This window comes from Tamandua tetradactyla, chromosome 8 (genome assembly GCF_023851605.1).
Source record: "Tamandua tetradactyla isolate mTamTet1 chromosome 8, mTamTet1.pri, whole genome shotgun sequence".
NCBI classification, from domain to species: domain Eukaryota; kingdom Metazoa; phylum Chordata; class Mammalia; order Pilosa; family Myrmecophagidae; genus Tamandua; species Tamandua tetradactyla.
In genome coordinates this window covers 121881516-121899269 of record NC_135334.1, presented here as the reverse complement: position 1 = coordinate 121899269, position 17754 = coordinate 121881516, and the positions used below count along the sequence as shown (strand labels likewise).

Sequence of the window (17754 nt, the reverse complement as noted above, 5' to 3'; positions counted from 1 at the left end):
CATGGCAGCTCTTCAGAGCTTCTGGTAGCTCCCCAGTCCATTGGGTTTTGGCTCCACGGTGAACATCCCTCCACTTGTTCTCTGAACTCTGGGGAGGGACGCTGAGGAGAGGCTGGAGAGAAGAGGGAGGGAAGAGGACAGAAGAGATCTTGGCCCCTGCCGCACTCTCCAGGCCCCACTGTGGTGCAGATGGGACCTTCCCCACCTTGGCTCCCCCGTGAGGTCAGCCACACATTGCAGACGCGGCTGCACACGTGGTCAGAAGTGGGCACATGGGGATGGCTGGGCAATGGCGGGGCAGGTGTTTGGCCACACTTCCCCTTGCCTGGTGAGAAGTGAGGGACAGCTAGGCCCCTCTGCTGGGAAGGAAACCAGAACTTTCCACGGGGACCGAGGGGCAGCTTTTGCAATGGGAAGCCCCCGAGTGGCCACTTCAGTGGGACGTGAGGGGCTGGGAGGGGAAAGGTGGACACGGGGTAGGCAGGGACTCAGCCAGGGACGGCGACTCGAGGGAGCTCAGCTGAGGGCACGATGCTGAGAGGAAGGACTTAGCATCTCATCAGCGCACACACTGTGTATGTCTGCAATGAATTTATGCCCATCTTCTTCCTAAAATAACTTGGGCAAAACAGCAATGCCCCACCCTGCACCATGGCCACTAGAGGACACTGAGGCCCCTCCCCTCCGGGCTGGGGGGCTCTGCAGAGGGCGGCTGGAGGGGGGTTTGAACCACAGTTGAGCTGCAACAGCTCTTGAGGGCAGACGGTTGTTTTCAGTGGTTCTGGCCGCACCTCCTTCGGCCCGTGGCTGGGGGCAGCCTCTGAAGGGGAGAGGGAGGCAGCTGCTGTCATCACCTTTCAGAGTCCCTTCCTAGCTGACCCCTTCTGAGTCGCCCCCCAGGACAGGGCTGGGAGAGAGGCGAGGAGGCAGACACCCGACCACGGCGAATAAATTTAAATGCTTTTATTAACAACCTTCTTACATGACAAGGCTAATAGGATAGAGGGAAATGTCTCGCACATACTAGGATAACCAACATAGCTCTATTTGTGTCCAGTGTTCCAGGCCCCGCCACACAGGAGCCATAAAACCCAGTCTGCAAAGTAACAACGTCGAGAGCTCGTTTTAATTTTTTCTCAGAAAGAAAGTATTAACATAGTACTATGCATGTGGAAATAGACTCCTAAGTGTTCCCCCCACCCCCACGTTAGGTTTCCTTGGTGACTGAAATAAAATGGTTCAGCAGCGTGGGGACGGAGAGAAGGAGAGAGAAAGGGGCCACCAAAGACCTCATCAAACTGCTGCTTCTCCCGGGAGGCACCTGAGGGCCGAGCGCCCGGTCCGCCCGGTGTCCCCGCGAGCACTGCTGTCACCGGCCGCCTGCCCCTCTGCACCGAGGGGACCGGCCGCCGTCTGGCCCGCAGGGGCGTCTCTCTCTGAGGTACGGTGTGTTGCGGGTTGCTGCCCGGGCTGCCCACCCCCTGGCCGCGGGCCCATCCATGGCCGACCCTCGGGAGCGGGCGGCGGGCGCGAGGCCGGCGGGGGCCGGGAGGTGGGCACCGGCAGAGCCGTCGAGGGGGCTCTGCCCAAGACTGAGGTACGCAGTGGGGTGGCGAGAGGGGAGGGCCGAGGAGACGCGGCCTGGGCACGGGAAGGGCGCCTGCGCGGGGCCACAGGGCAGGGGCTGGACTGGAGACAAGGCTGCAGGGGGCCTCTGGCCATCACCTCGGCCCCAGCAGACCCCACCTCCCACCTTCAGGGGAAGGAAGCGGCAGAGGGAGACCGGAGTGAACGGGCTCCTGACTGCCCGGGGTGCTGACTGCTGCCCTGTAGCTTCCCCACTCACCTCCCGGGCCACCGTGGGCAGGGCTCGGGGCGGCCGAGGCAGGTACCCCTCCAAGGACCCGACAGTGTACTTGAACCAGAGCTGCCTGTTCCGGGCTGGGGGGTCACAGGGCCTCCCCGTGGGAGGGAAAAGCGTCATCCTGAGGCCGGCCGGCGGCAGCAGCTGTGCAAAGTTGTCTGGGTCCAGCCCCGCGTCTGAACTCGAGGCGCCACTGGATTTGTGAGTGTGCGGATGTGACTGTCCCACGCTTTCTTGTTAGCCGGTGTCCCCCGCTCCGGCCAGAAAGCCCCTGTGTGGCTCAGGCTGCCCCTGCCCCTCGCCCCGCTGGGAGACGGTGTTGATGGGTCAGGGAGGCCAGGACGGCTGTCTTGGATGGTGCCTTGAGGGGGCAGCAGAAGCAGCAAGGGGGGCTGGGGCGGCATCCATCCCGGGCCACTCTGCAGCCAGTGGGCACTTTTCCTGTTGCGCCAATGCTGCTAATTCCCGGGGGGCTGGGGGGTTGTGAAGGGGTCTGTCCACCAGGCCCTGTGGCCAAGCAGCAGTTACCACCTGGGTGCAGACTCGCCGGGGGACGCAGGGGGCACTTAAGCTGGAGCTCAGGGGGTGAGCATCTCCTTCCAACCTCAGACCAGGCCTGCAGGAAGGAGAGAAAGTGCACGGGGAGGCGGGACTGGGCCTCCCGGAGAGGGGAGTCGGTGCACCCCCACTGCGCGGGAGACCCCACTCACAGCACACCCTGCCCACCCAGCTTCCACGCCTCCCCCGGCGAAGGCTCAGCCTCCCCCCCCTTTGCACAGTGCAGCAGCCGCCCATCCCGCTGCTCTCCCAGCTCTCTATAGACTCTATTTTTATATCTATTTAAAACATAGAAATGTATAAATATATAGGATATTATTTATAGATATATAGACGTGATTTAATCTCTTACTCTGTGTGTATACGTACTATATATGTCCATATATACAACATATATGCTGTAGCATCTGTTTCATACACTGCACGGGCCCTGCCTCCAAGCCTCGCTCTGGGGAGACTGATTGCATAGGTATTTCCAGGCGAAACCACTCGAGGGCGAGGCGGGGAGGAAGTACCACTCGGAGGGGGTGGGCCGTACCATTTTCCTCCCAGAAGGGCACTTTCTTCCCCTCAGGCTAAGGGGGAAAGATCGCCTCGGAGGCTCCTTAGACTCTCACAGCTGAAGCACCCTGGCGGAGAGTGCGAGAAGGGCATCCCTCCAAGCGGGCGGTGTGCTCGACAGACCCTTCCCTGCCGAGGCTGGAACCCAGGACGCAGCCCCAGCCCCCCAGCGCCCCCCACCCCCCGGAGTTCGGGGTCGGGCTGTCCCGGCCCACCTGCCCTCTGAGCTGGCCTCCTCGCACCCGCCGTCCTGGCCTGGCCCACAGCCCTGCCATCTCCTGCCCAAACTCGGAGTCTGCCCCAAGGAGAAGCCTGGACGAAGTCCTCTGTTCGGGCATCAACCCAAAACCAGGTCCAGATCTAGAACTCCTGTTCCCAGGGGAGTGGGGAGGACTGAGCAGGGGGGGAGTCTAGAAGACAGAAGCTAGATTTCAGCCTCTCGGGCTGCCTCCCGATCCCCTTAGACTTCAGGCGAGCAGCGAAAATGACGCCCGCCCAGGGCCCAGGCCGGGCCGAGCCTCTGACCCATCCCAGTCCCTAGATCATTCCAGCCTTCCACATGTCTGTCCCTATTTTCTTCTTCTTGGCATCATCTCCAAGGTAATGGAAAATATCCAATGTCACCTTACAGAGTCCCAAGGCCCTTGCCCCTGATGAAATGGCAGGGGTAGGGATCAGCAGAACAACTCAACATGGACACGTGGCAGGGGCTGGGGTCAGAGACCCCCACTGCCAGAGTTGCATGGGCCCAGCACGAGACCCAGCCATGGGTCCTGGAGCTCAGCCTGCTCTCATTCCCAAGCCACGGTGGGGAAACAAGGGGTCTGCCGGACACTACGGAATGTCAGCAGGAGTCAGTTAAACAACCAAACAAAAAACCGCTGGTGTTTCTGATGCCTGAACTCTCCTCTCCACCCAGGCAGGCGAATCTGAAGATTCTGAAATGGGAAGAGTTGTAGCCAGGGCTGGGTGTCCTCACGTTACACAGAAACCAGATGGCAATGTGTCTTTTGTTTCTCCCCTTCATCAAGGAAGCACAGATAGTTTTAATCCCAAGTGTTTCTGGCCCCCAGGTTCTGCAATGTATCTGCTTGACAGTCCTGGCCAAGAGCCTGGGCCGAGAAGGTGAACTCACTTCCTACCCCCTCCGTGAGCCCAAACAACATCGCTGACCATTCCCTGGCTAGCCCACGAGGGCAGGTCTCCACCCCAGGGACCCAAACATTTCACTCTGAGCTAGCTCTGGTGGCCATTCCGAAGCCAGGGCTCTGCCTGCAGCAGCCGCATTCTGGAAGGAAGGTCTGCCTGTATACGGCCTTTTATTCCCATCAAAGGGAAGACGGGCCGGCCAAGCACGGGGTTCCCTGGGTTTGATCCCAAGGGTCCTGTCAGCCCAAGAGCTCTCAAGGAAGAAGAAGAGTGGGACCCACCCATGAGAGAAACCACGGCTAACACAAGCAGAATTCACACGAGAGAAGCACCTAGCCTCCCGAGGAGCATCCAGGATGAGAAAAGACACTGCAAAAACCGCAGTGGCCAGCACCCCAGCTGCCCACTGGAAGGCCACCTGCCACTCTCCAGGCCTGGCTGAATTCGGCCGAAGTCAAGATCGCCTAGAGCTCAGAGGAGCCCCCAGTGAGCCTCTAGGCCCCCTGAGAGCCGCACACGCTGCTAGAAGCAGCTCGTTCCCTCAGACCCAGAGGCCGGCCACCTGCTCCCGGCCTCCCTGGGAGACAACGGACATACCCCAAGGACTTTTTTTCTTTACCTCTAGATAAAGATTTGAGCTCATTTTGGCTCTGGCCCCTTGAGAGGAAACAGTCTGCAGATTCTAGTGATCTCTTGTCCTGGTTTTCAAATGAGGGGTCCAGGGGCTGACCCCTGGCAGAGGTGGGAGGAGCAGAGGGGGGCCGGAGACGGTGTAAGGCAACTGCTGGCTGGAACAGGCCCCAGACTACTGCTTCGCCCCGCCCAGGCGCCGCTCGCCAGCCTCCCCCGCCCGACCCCTCTCTTGGGCTCCGCGATGCCTGGCAAAGGCTCCCACAGACTAGGCGGCTGGGGCGCGCGTGCCGAGCAGGGCCAGGTGGGAACCGGTGCCTGCAGCCACGGTCACGCTCGGCCTGGTTGGGGGGCTTAGGCATCCGCTCGGAGTGGGGAGGGGATCGGGGCCCAGGATTGCCAAGCACCGGGAAAGGGCTGCGGGCCTTTGGTTGCCCATTCTTTCTCCTTGTTCGGGGGACGAGGGTGGGAAAGTGTGTGCAGCCGGGGCAGGTGGGCGAATGCCACCAGGCAGGGTGCATTGATCTGTCAAAGAAGGCAGCATAGGAGGCCTGGCAGTGGGACAACTGGAGGATACCAGTATTTTTGTTGTTTTTTTTTTTAACATGCTACATCACTGTTGAAAACAAACAAAAAAGTTTCAAAAAAATAATATATAATGTATATATATATATATATTCATATAATGAAAGCTATTGACTAGCAGCAATGATTCTAAAGTTATCTTAGCACCAAGACCACGGGAGTGGGGGGAGAGGTTTGTTGGGGGCGGAAGGTACTGGCAGGACAAGAAGGGAGGTGACATTCAGTGTTGATGACGTTTCCACAATGATTCTCAGTGGTGGCGCGCGGCCTCTGAGACACGACAAGCCAAGGAGGAAGGGAGCCACCACGGTTCCATGACGTGGGAGCTGCGCAGGTGGAGAGCGCGGGGACCTCACCTGTGGCCAGAACCGCCCTGGGCCGGCCCTCCGCCAGTGGAGGGGGTGGCTGGCAGCAGAATGGCCCACATACAATTCAGATCTCCCTCCGTCCCCCAAACACGACCCGCGCCCACGCCACAGGACCTCTGCACGTAAAACATGCACCCATCAGATGCAGCAACACGGACAGAGGTTCTCTACAGCTCACGCACATTTTTTAGCTCCCTTGCGAGGTATACCGGTAGTGAAGGACCGAAAGAGCACTGATCGGACTCCTCTAGCTTAAACCGCTGCTTGCCCCAGGGAGTGGGCAAGTGGCTATTTCTAAAGCTTATACTGTGGTTCTGTGTGTGTGTGTGTGTGTGTGTGTGTGTGTGTGTGTGAGTGTATGTAGGCTGATGCCTTGAGAGTCCTGTCTTACCTCTTGCTTCTTCCTTTTCTCTACCCTGTTCAAAAGAGGAAGTGTTCACAGGCATAGATCCATTACCCAATTTCCCACGACCTTCTCCCAGACGGGAGAGCAGGTTATCAGACTTGTTGCCAAAGAAAGACTGACTCTCTGGAGAGACTCTCTTTTGAGTTATGCATAACCCAGGGCATATCTTGCATTGTCAGCTCCTGCTACTGAACTATAGCAGGTATTTCTTGATTATTACAGGAAAAAATACCCCCACCCTATTATATGATTATAAAGACAGAATATAAATAAGTCATGTAAATCAAATATATACTTTTCATTTACCTTTTTTCTCTTTTAGCCAGAACTCACTGCCCTACTGGGGTCTGGACTTTTTGGCTCTCCATCTCCCTACTAGCCCTAGATCCGAATGGAATTATTTTGTGTTCTCCTCCACCATGCAGAAAGAGGAATGCAAAACGCTCACCCTTTCCCCCTTCCCCAGGATTTCAAGATCGGTTGTAAGGCAAGGCTGCCTTCCCTTTAACAGGGAACTTCTAACACCCGGGATGCTGAGAGGAGGGACTCGGAGTCCCGGCGGTGGGAGCGGCGACAGAGGTGGGGAGTGACGGTGCCACAGTTGGACCGCGACTTGTGTTCCTAAGAGAGCAAAGGAACCCTCATCGGGAAATGACTCAAAATCCCTCCAGCTAAAGTCAGGTGGGGGAGGGGGAGAGACCAACACCCCGGTCCAGCGAAACCGACCCACCCTGCCCGACACCAGAGCTCTGATTCGGCCGGACCAGGGTGCCCACCGCAAAGCCAGGCGGGAGAAGGGAAGGCAAGAGCCTAAACCCGGACCCTAACCCAACGTCCCGCAAATCCCCAGGACAACGTGAACAGAGGGAGTCACCTAAGGGTGATGAGAGAGACCCGACGTGCTAGCTTATGCCGTTGGCGGACTGCCGGGGGGAACACCGCGGCCCCGCCTGCTTCTGGGAGTGAAAACGAGTTGCCACGGTAGGTCGCCGCTGCCGAATTTTGTAGACAAGAGTCAGTTTCCAACATCATTCCTTTCTGGAGGCTCCCAGGAGCTTCCGGTGGACGCGTCACCGCGGCTTTTAAAATTTTTCAGTGTGGGTTTATATATATATATATATATATATATATAATATATATTTATATAATATATCAAAGCTTATGAGTATAGATTAAAAAAATATTCGACAGCTTGGTGGACTCTGCGGAGCCAGCCCCCTAAATGTCCGGGTAGAACTCGGACGTGTGGTCCGTGGCCTGCAGCGCGGGCTTCTGCTCCAGCACGGACATCCTGCCGAGGACCTCGGCGGACAGCGTGTAGCTGCCGCCGGACTTCTCCTCGAACCAGCTGTCCAGGGCGCGCTTGGCATCGAAGTTGGCGATGGGGGGCCCATTGACCGCAATCGTCAGGAGGTCGCTGAGCTGCTCGAGCGTCAGGCGGGAGCGGTGGTTCCTGCGCACGCGCTGCAGGGCGCTGCGGCCCTTCTCGCAGCACGCGGCGGACGTGGGCAGCACCTTCAGCACCTGCGCCATCTTGCTCAGCAGGGGAAACCTCTGCCTGTACTTGCAGATGTGGCCGACCAGGTCTCTGAAGCCGCTTTTGGTGTAGTAGTCAGCCTTGAGTTCCCGCCACTCCGTCAGCAGGCTGCCCCGGGGGTCCAGCCCCTCCCGGCAGACATCCCGGGAGAAGGTGGGGATGGCCTCCAGGTGATCGAAGAGCTGAACCACGTCCTCCTTGCCGTAGCTCAGGAGCTCCTCGCTGCTGCGGGGCCAGGTGGCCAGGTCGAACACCTGGCAGGCCTTCACGAAGACCCGGCTGCGGGAGTCGAACCTCTGCGCCAGGATGACCTGCGTCTTCTGGCAGATCTTCTCCCTGACTGACTGGAACTTGGCCTCGGCCACCCTGAGGTTCTTCACGGCAATCCCGTTGAAGCTCTCCCGGAAGTTCTCCTCGAACTCCTGCAGGTACTCCCCGGGGGAGTCGGCCAGCCGGCTGACCTCCTGGATGGCCTCCTCGACCTTGTCGTCCACCTGGGACACCAGCAGGTGCTCGCCCTGGAAGACGTAGGCCAGGCGGGAGAGCACGGCCGTCACGTCCAGCAGGAAGTGGATGAGCTTGACGGACTGGTAGTCCGTGAGGAACTGCAGCAGGGCCAGGGCGACGGCCGCGGCGTCCGCCCGTTGGGTCTGGCTGCTGATGTCCTTCAGGTGGGCCACCACCTCCAGGTAGTCCTTGATGAGGGCGTTGAGCACGCCCTGCTCGCCGATGACCCAGCGCACGGCCCGGATGTCGCCAAGGAACTCGGTCTCCTCGCAGAGCGTGGCGGCTGTGCAGCGCAGCTCGCACAGCAGGCGCGGCGAGTAGCGGTAGAAGCTCAGCAGCTGCTTCAGGTTGTTCTCCAGCTCCTCCAGGCAGGGCAGCTCCTTCCCGCTGATGGCGTCCAGGATCTCCAGGTGCGGCCGGTGCACCATGAAGGGCAGGCACAGCAGCCAGGGCAGCGTCTTGCGGATGGTCATGCACATGCTGGCGCGGAGGCTGGCCGTGACGTGGGCGCCGTCGATGCCCAGGCCCACGGTGGGCCTCTCGTCCTGCAGCCGGAGCCCCAGGGCGGAGAAGGCCCGGTCGAGCGCCTGCAGGTAGCTCTCGGTGCTGGAGAAGCCCAGCTCCTGCAGCGACAGGAACTCTGTGGCCGGGGGCCCATCGCTGCTGGTGTACTGGACGTAGATGGCCACCGTGTCGGCCAGCAGGTCGTCGCTCTGCCCGTCCAGGATGACGCTGAGGCACGGCGACTGGCGGACGCGCTCCGCCAGGTCCTCGCGCAGCGCCCGTGCGATGTGGTGGACGAGGACCTGGCAGTCGCCCTCGTTCATGTACTGGTCCACCACCTTGAGCTCGCACTTCCTCAGCAGCTCGGCCAGGGGCCGGAAGTCCAGGTAGGGCCGGCCCTCGAGGGCCAGGTGGTAGGCGGCGTTGAAGAGCAGCGTCATGTTGCGGCACATCTCCTCCGTCTTCTCCGGGTGCATGCGCAGCTTGTACAGCTGCAGGCACTTCTTGTGCAGGTTGCTCTGGCTGTGCAGCTTGATGGTGTGGATCTTGAACTGCTTGGAGCCCACGATGAAGGCGGACGTCCGCGACGACTGCACGGTGTACTGGCGGCAGACGTGGCACCACATCTCGTTCAGTGTCGGGGAGTACCGCAGGAACCAGAACTTCTTCAGCCACTCCTGCTTGAAGCGCCGGATGCGGCGGCCGGTCGCCGAGGACATCTTGGAGGGCTCGTCAGCCGCGGTCAGCATGTCGTTGGAGACGGACTCGTCCGCCGAGTCGACCTCCTGGTCGTCGTCCTCCATGATGGCGGGGCCGGAGACCACGCTCTCCGAGGCTGCAAAACAAGTGGGAAAGAGACATTGACGCCGGCTGGGGACAAACAACAGCAGACTCTCCTCCACTGACCGTGAAGCCCCGGCCGGGCAGCAGAGGCCACGCAGCCAGCTCCCAGGGCGGGTTGAACCCCAACCTAGAATTTAGTTCTGAGCTTCCTTCCTTCCTCAGGTGGCCCCTCCTCTCCATGGGCAGTGCACAGTGGCCCACCTGCGCCAGGCCGCCGGCCCTTGCCCACACGAGGGGGTGTGCAGGGAAGTGAAACTTTCAGTCCCAGCTGGGTGGCACAAGCTAGGAGAGGCGGTCCGATGGGGAGAACAGAGCACATCCAACTTCAGAAGTCAGACAGGGAACACCCGGGCCTCGTCACTGTGGTTGGGGAGGCTGCCTGGGGAGAGGGGAGGCAGCTTTGACCTGGTGTTTTCAGGATCAAAATGCAGTTGAGTGCACTGTGTGCTCTGAACATCTGAGCCGCCTCGCTCTGAGCTGTGGGATGTGGTGAGGACGAGATGCTGCAGATGTGCATCAAAAAACCTCCCTGGTTGTCAACCGACTCTATAATAATCCGGGCAGCCGACAGGAAAGGGTAAAAGCATGCAGATGCATGCTCTGCAGCCTCCGTATACCAACTCTTCTAAACCTCAGGCAGGGGCACAGGGCACGGGGACAGAGCAGAGAACTAGGCAGGGCTCCTGGATGGAGTGTGGGGAAACATGAGGCCCCGCCTGCCCACTGCTCAGCACTAGGGAGCGAGACGGTTGGGGCCAGAAGCCATGGCATAAGGAAGCACCAGAACCATCAAAGGCAACGGCTCAAGAACACAGCACACACCCCGCCTGCAGCGCAACTTCCTTTATTGACCAGGAGGATACAATGGCAACCCGTGAAGCATGCGCCGGGCTGCGGGCCGGCCTGGCCGAGGCACCTGGGGCTGTGGCCGACGCTGACCTTCTGTGTTACAGCCTCAGGTCTCCCCTGGGGTGACTCTGTCTCAGCCACTGCCGCTGCCCGCCACGCGCTCTGCCCTCTGACAATGCTCTCATCCAGAACAACTTACCTGCAGGGTCTGAGAACTCGGGGAGCTCCAGTACCTGGGGTGGCAGGACGGGGGGCTCGGGAAGCTTCCCCGACTTAAGCATGTCCAGTTCCGCTTGCAGTTCCCGGACCTTCTTCTTCAGGCGGATGCAGTTGGGGCAGAAGGAGGTGGTGGGCAGCTCATGAGGGTCAGATGCCAGGGAGGCCTCGGCGGGGCTATCTGCCTTGAAGGAGGAAGGCTCCTCTTCTTCGTCCTCCGCCGGACCCAGCTCCTTGGGGGCGCCCTGGGGGCTCCTCCAGGCCCCCGCCCCCTGGGTCCAGCCCACGTCCTGCATGCCGTGGGGCGCGGCTGCCGCTCGCCGGCTGTAGGTGTCATCCTGGTACCTGGGGACCTTCCTGATGAGCAGCGAGGTGCTGAGTGCCAGCTGGCGGGCTTCCACCCGGGCCGACTCGAGCGAGGCCTCCAGCACGTCCTTGAAAATGAGGTCGATCTTCTTCTTCTTGGGGTGGGGGTGCGTGTCCCCCTCGTCAAAACCACGCTTGGAGGGGCTTTTGCCCTGTCTCAACACGGGGAGCTGAAGGGGCCCCCTCAGGTCTTCTGGGCTATCCAGAGCCTGCTCAGACTTCTCCCTCTGCAGTCTCTTCTCTCCTAGGAAGGAAAACCAGGGTGTGAGGAAGTGGGGAAACCCCCAAAGTGGAAAAACCCAACAGAAAACAAAGCGGGGCCTCCTGTTAGCAAGTCACCAGACACACTCCTCTGGGTCTGGCCTTGGGGGGCAGGCGCTATACAAAGGGAGAGGCAGCTCACTCATGGGAGCTCACAGCTGGAGTCCAAGGACCCCAAAGAAGCAGAAAGAACTTGTATGTAAAGAGCTGGCTGCAACGGAGCCCTGCGCAACAAGCTCTACCCTGGAGCATGGAGAGAATTCTAGAGGGTGGACAGAGGAGGTTCTCTCCAAGGGGCTTGCCCACCTATAACCCGGGAAGACGGCCTCCCATCCGGTCACACTGGGTGGGGGTGGCACTCCTCGGAGATTAGTATCAAGTTCCCCCACCCACGAGGCCTCTCCCCAAGACCTCACGGTCAGAAGACGGCTGCTTCGACTTGGTAAAAGGTACACGTGAAACACCATGATCCCCGCTCTTTCTGCCTCCCTGACTGCCCCAGAGGTACCCAACTGGAGCAAAATCCACCCTACAGTGACTGTCCTTTCCAATTTCTCCTGGTAATCGGGAGATGAGGAAAACGTGAGAAAGCATAATCTATGGTTCCGCCAGTGACTGAGGAGGGAGGGCAGTGAGGCGAGGCATGCCTACAGCTGCCCGGGGCTCCCAGACGGAAACCTCAGTCAGATGCAGGCCAAGGGAGCCACATGACCCAACGCATCCTCAAAAGACAGCTGTGCTCCCCGATCTGGCGATTCGAAAAACATTTCATTGTCTACTTCTTTCTATGGTGTGAATGACTGCAAGTCGCCTGCCTTTTGTGAGCTCCCCAAGAATCTTCTCTAGCCTGATTCTTTAAAGCAGCCCACATTGGCTTATGAATTGCTACAGAAATGCCAATGCTCCCTGGTGGGGGCAGGGGTGGGGGACTGACCCAAAGAGCTTGGGACCCTCAAAGGAGCTCTCCAAGATCATGGGTGGGTACCTGAGGGGTATGATTCTGAGCATGACTCCACCCGATTACGATGCAGTCAGGCTTCTGACAGCCACGTTGGCTAAAGGCCTGGGTGCAGGGGCCAGGGGACCTCTCTGAGCAATCTAGAATGTTCCATGCTGTGGCCAGGTCCTGGCTTCCCACAGCTGGCATGAGGTGCTGTGCCCTGGCCACATTTGGTGCCAGGTTCCCTACAGGCAGCAGCATGAAGAGGAGTAACCTATCAGCATGGCCCTTTTCAGGGCTCCCATCAATCCTGAAGGAGTGACCTCGTCTCTAATGTTCCCGAAGAGGGACGGCTCGCAGGCTGCACAGCTGAGGGGAAGAAAGGGTAAAGGTGGAGAGAAGGGCTTCAGTTTAGCGATGACACTTGCTCATCCAGAATCTCTGAACACCAAGGACCACCCTTTCCCTCTCTCACCAGCTCATCAGGTGTCCACAAATCCCCAGGGATTCCTCAGGCCTCTCTGTTCTAAGACAAGGTCTTTCACATTTCTTAGGATGGATGAGTGGTGGCCTCTTTGGGTTTAAGGCTTCCAGAAAAATCTATGTGCAAAGCAGCCTTCTGGCATTATGACATTGATTCCAAAGCCTCCAGGAAATACGGAGGGAAAAAAGCCTTCAAGATTGATCAATGACTCAAAGCAGATCAAATAAATTTTCTAAACACAAGTATCGAATAAATCTAATTCTTAAAAGACAGGCACAAGGGAATAACTTACAGTCTCTCCAGGAAGCAATTCTGGGCTCCACTTAATAAGAACTAACCATTTATGGTCTGGCCTTTATCAGGGCCCCAGTTTCCCATTACAAAAAAGTTTATTCCCACGTGAGACCTTAGGGGTCTGAGGTCCAAGACCCTCCAGGGCAGGGCTGGCTCACAACCTAGGGCACCATTCAAAGTATCCACCGTCTGCCAAAGCCTCGGACCACAGAAACCCATGCCCAAAGGCCACTGAGTCCCACAACCCCTCCCAAGGGCCTCCAGGCCAAGTCCACCCGCCGCTCTGGCCCTGCCCTGCGGTGACTTTCCATTTCCTTCCTGTTCACTACTGCTCGGCCTGGCCAGGAATAGACACTCCTTCCTCCTGCATCTTCACATGTCTTGGTGCACGTCCTTCCAAGTCTGTCTGCCACGCCTCCTTTGAACCACCCCTGAAAGCTCACCCCTTCTCTGAGCATTTCCCTTGGGTCTCAGGACTCTGAAGATGATGCAGCTTGAGGTGCTTCAGTGAAGATACTGGGGAAAAAAAGACATTACAAATCCAGAAAAATTCAGGCAGTTTATGGCCAAGGGATGAAACCTGTGTCCTCAGATATGACTTCTCTTGGTTTCCTTTTCTTCTGGTGGCATGACTGTTTTGGAGACCTCTTGAAGGTCTTCATTCAATCCTTCTTTCATCCATTCAACAGAGATTTACTAAGCACCTACTATGCATCAGATTTCTGCAAGAGGCATCTCCAGGGCTCAAATGGAACCACTGCAAGCTTATGGTGGAAAAGGCCTTCCCAAGTGAAATCAGCATACCCCCAAGCCCCAGATCCAAAGAAGACAAGAGATGAGGGTGTCTGTTGGCTCTCACTGCCCATCCAAACACAAGATACCTTTTACCAAGTCCGGCAGCAGCTGTGCACTCAATGCCACTATTTGCTTTGCTCTGTTTTGTGTTTAAAGATAGTTTAAGTTTAATGGTCACTCCCACCCTCTTTTCATTTTCTCTACTCATGGTCCACATGAGGACTGGTTTCCAGGGGGTAGGCTGGGCAGGAACAGAATACGGTGGGGCTTGGGTACAGTCTTGGTTCCTGGGGCCAGATGGACTCTCGGTACTTGAAAATGCAGTTCTGGTGCAAGGAGTGACCCACTGGGGAAAGCCCTGGACTCACCAGCGTGCCCTGGCCAGGCTCAAGGCAGAGGAAAGAGGCAAAGGGCTAAGGACTGGGGAGTATTTAAAACCACCATCAGGCGACCCATTTACATGGGGCCCGGATGGACACACCTCGCCCCCAGCTCCCCGTGCAACCTTCCCACCTCCTCCAACCTCCTTCTAACAGAGAGCCCTTTCATATCCTATTGTCAGGACAGCTAGGGCGCCAGGAGGAAGAGGGGAGAGACCAGTTTACGCCTTGTCTGTGACGCCGTATGACAGGGTAAGTCAGAGCTTGGACTCTGACGTCAGAAGACGTGGGTCAGAAACCGAGTTCTGCCCTCCCGAGCTATGCGACCCTGGTGAGTCACTGTCTGTCTGTCTGTCAGCCTCTGTCCCTACATTTGTAAGGTGGGGATAATGTTCCACAAGAGGGCTGCTGGTATTAAAAGTTGATAACCACTTATATGGTCACAGTAGGCACTGTTCTAGTGCATCGTCTACCGTACCCCACCTACCCCTCACGGCACACCCCCGGGCCAGTCCTGTGATGATTACGTGCAGACAGGCAGAAGCCTGCTTGGCACGATGCTTGGCACATACACAGCCCTCAGTGAATGCTGTCCCTGGTTGCTATTCTTACGGAGCCTGCAGCAGTTTATAACCTCTCTCCGCCAACCTGGGTTGGGGAAACAGGACCCATCTCGATTAAGCTCTGGGGACTTGTCTCTCACCAACACCCCGATGGTCCGTGATGAGAACTGCAGGGTCCGTTTCAGAGTGGGTGGCCGCTGCTGCCCACACCGGGCCCCTGGCTCCCCCAGCTCCAACCCCCGCTGGTGCATGGCATCTCCCACCGGGAAGCTCCTACAGACTCAAACCCAGCCTCCCCCAGGGCTGCGCTGCGGGCGTGGCCTCACCTCCAGCCCGGCACTGACCTCGGGCCAGGTTGCGGTGGATGGTCTCCTGCGAGGCGCTGTGCAGGCGCTTCATGTAGTCCTCGCTGTACCAGACGCGCAGCTGCTCCCCGGGCCGGATGTCGCGGCACGCCCGGAAGTAGATGCGCTCGCTGTGCTGGAAGGCCAGCAGGTTCTGCTCCCTCTCCTCCCGGGAGATGGCCACGTACCTGGGGGCGAGGGGCACAGGTGAGACGCCGTGGGCCCCCCTTGGGGAATGCCAGCCGGGCCCCAGGCACGGTGCCCGGCAGTCGGGAGTCCACAAGCTCATGGGGACACGCGAAAGCCAACAAGACAGCTGCCCTGTTGAGGGAAACGGCGACAGCTAGAGCCGGTCGCCGTCACGATGGCACAGTTCTGTGGGACCTCCAGCAAGTCTCTGACCTCTCCGACTCTCCAGCTGGAGACAGTACCTGCCCTGCTGGCTTCATACGGTACAGTGAACACAAAACTCAACACCACATATACAGGTGATTGGACAACTGAAGGATGATCTTGTCCAGTCTTCACAAGCTTTTAATTATGGGGATCCCCAGACCCCTGCAGGCCACTGGTGGAGGTAAGGGGGTGCAGTCCTCGAACTATTTCCAGTATTTCACAAAGCCTAGCAGTAATAACCCATGTGACAGGGCTGCTCCAGAGATCAATTAATAAATGCAAGATTGAAATCTTTCAGAATAGGAGGTCCAATGGGGACCTGGGAGGGAGGTAAATAAAAGAGGTGAGGAAAGATTGGGAACCACTAATTAATCTAAAAAAAACATCACTCTTAGATAAGGATATCGAGGCTCAGAGAGGCTGAGTGACTTACCTAAGGTCACACAGCTAATGAAAGGGAGCTGGAGAGATGAAGTCTTTGCTTTTTCTACTAAAACTGCCGACCTCTAGGTGGGCACGTAAAGCACCAACTCGGCAATGCCCAGACAACCCCAGAACTTCGGTTCTGTCAAAGCCTCAGAATCCATGGCCCTCACCCAATGTGCCTGAAACACCATTTCCAACACCCAACCTGCCATCTCACCCACCTCCAAAAGGTGATGTGACAGCCACCGAGAAGTTCAGGTGTACACATCAAAAAGGCGAGGAGAAATTATTTGGTGTTTCAGGGTTCTTTGCCACATGCATCTAGGAAATTAGTAGTCAAAGTAAACTTTTCCTCATGCTATGATTTGTCTCAAAAGCCAGAGAAGAACTCAAAGTCTGTCTGGCTGGTGTAGCCCAAAGACTTGTATTTTGGGCTGCTGGGAAAAAGAGTAATTCACAGAAATGTATTCAAATGGATAATGAAGAAGTCACTAATAAGAGAAACGACATAAAATGGAAGCCTGTATCACTGGTGGCCCTCTGCACAGGGGACGGTGCTGAGGAAGTTGTCTTCTATACTGATGGGGCAGTTAAACCAGCGCCACCCTTGGAAAGGAAGTGGCGATTGGAACATGATCAGTGAGACGTGCACCCAGTATGCAATGCCTGCATGCTGCAGCGTTGACTGTGCCATTATTTATAACGGAGAAATAGCAAAAACATCAAAATGTCTAATGCTAGAGAGATGCTTAAACAACGGCATGCCTCTGTGATGGGATGCTGCTCATCCACAGCCAAATGTCTTCCAGAGTCTTTTATGACATGGAAAACATGGTCCCGATCCAGTGTAAGACGAGAAAAATAATACTGAAAGCTATTCACATGTGGCACCGATGATGCTTTAAAAACAAGCCTAGGCAACCTTCTTAAAGGACACATACCAAGGTCTTCACAGGGATTACCCATTAAAGGTGGATTGCCTTCTTTGAAATTTTCTGTGCTTTCCAACTTTTGCTCAAGGAGCAATTATTACTGTTACAAAAGTAAATAAATTAAAAAGAAAAGAAATACACAAACCCTAATTCCAGTACCAGGTGGCAATGGTGGCAGTTGTGAGCATGTCCACATTTGAGACACCCCAGGGATAGTGCTGGCCACCCCTTCGACATGTCCCACCCTATCTGGAGTGTCCCCTCAACCTGGCCTTAGAAGGGGGACCACTTGAGTCCAGGGAGTAATCCTTTCTGGCAAAAGACCCCAATGGGAGTAGGACCAAGGAGGGGTGGGAGGGAAAGCACTAGCCTTGCCCTGGAAAGAACTGGTTTATGGGGCTTGGACCCCCAGAACTTGTTTCTTGTCCAAGATCTTAGTCAAAGCATCTGTATTCTTGTCAGCATCCCACATAACGGTCAGTCTCCTGAAGCTATGGAGACAACAGTCTGGTCTCCAGGACACACAGCTATGATGCTGTTAGCCAGGTACACAGGGGAAAGGACCCGCGGACCTCAAGCTCACAGAAGCCATCCCAAAGCAATAGTCCCCCATCTCAGCTCTCCAACTGCAGGAAACTGCCTTTCTTCCATAGCTGGGATTTCTTCTGAATGTGCAAACTATTTCCCAGACCCCAATTTAGTGAGAGCCTGCGATCAGATATCCCAAAACAATCAACCTTGAGGTTTGCACAGAACAGAAGTGAGGTAGACCCAAATTCTCCTACTCTCAGATAAGGAAGGCAACCCATTCATTCACCTTCTTTCTCACAAGAATCGCTTGACTCACAGAGCACAATGAAAGGAAAATTGAGTTTTCCCCATTTTTTTTCAGAGTCTAAACAGCCTTCAAGCTCTAAAAGCTGGAATTATTTTCTCCAGCACTCAATTTTAAGAGAAAAAGACAGATGAAGAACAAGCTATTATCAGCGATCTACA

General features: G+C 56.8%; 1 protein-coding gene across 5 annotated transcripts in view; it reads right to left on the bottom strand.

Annotated features, from left to right (window-relative positions):
• Positions 1 to 1610: 1610 nt before the first annotated feature.
• PRDM11 (PR/SET domain 11) overlaps positions 1611 to 17754 on the bottom strand; it is a 77468-nt gene continuing 61324 nt past the window's right edge. For 4 of the 5 annotated variants that reach the window (XM_077114487.1, XM_077114484.1, XM_077114486.1 and 1 more), the window contains exons 6-8: positions 15005 to 15192; positions 10561 to 11187; positions 1611 to 9504 (exon numbers count right to left, since the gene is read on the bottom strand). In XM_077114487.1, coding sequence (XP_076970602.1) covers positions 7340 to 9504; positions 10561 to 11187; positions 15005 to 15192 — 2980 coding nt within the window. In that variant the 3' untranslated portion in view covers positions 1611 to 7339. The remainder of the gene's footprint in view (positions 9505 to 10560; positions 11188 to 15004; positions 15193 to 17754) is intronic. The other variant, XM_077114489.1, reaches the window with a different exon arrangement.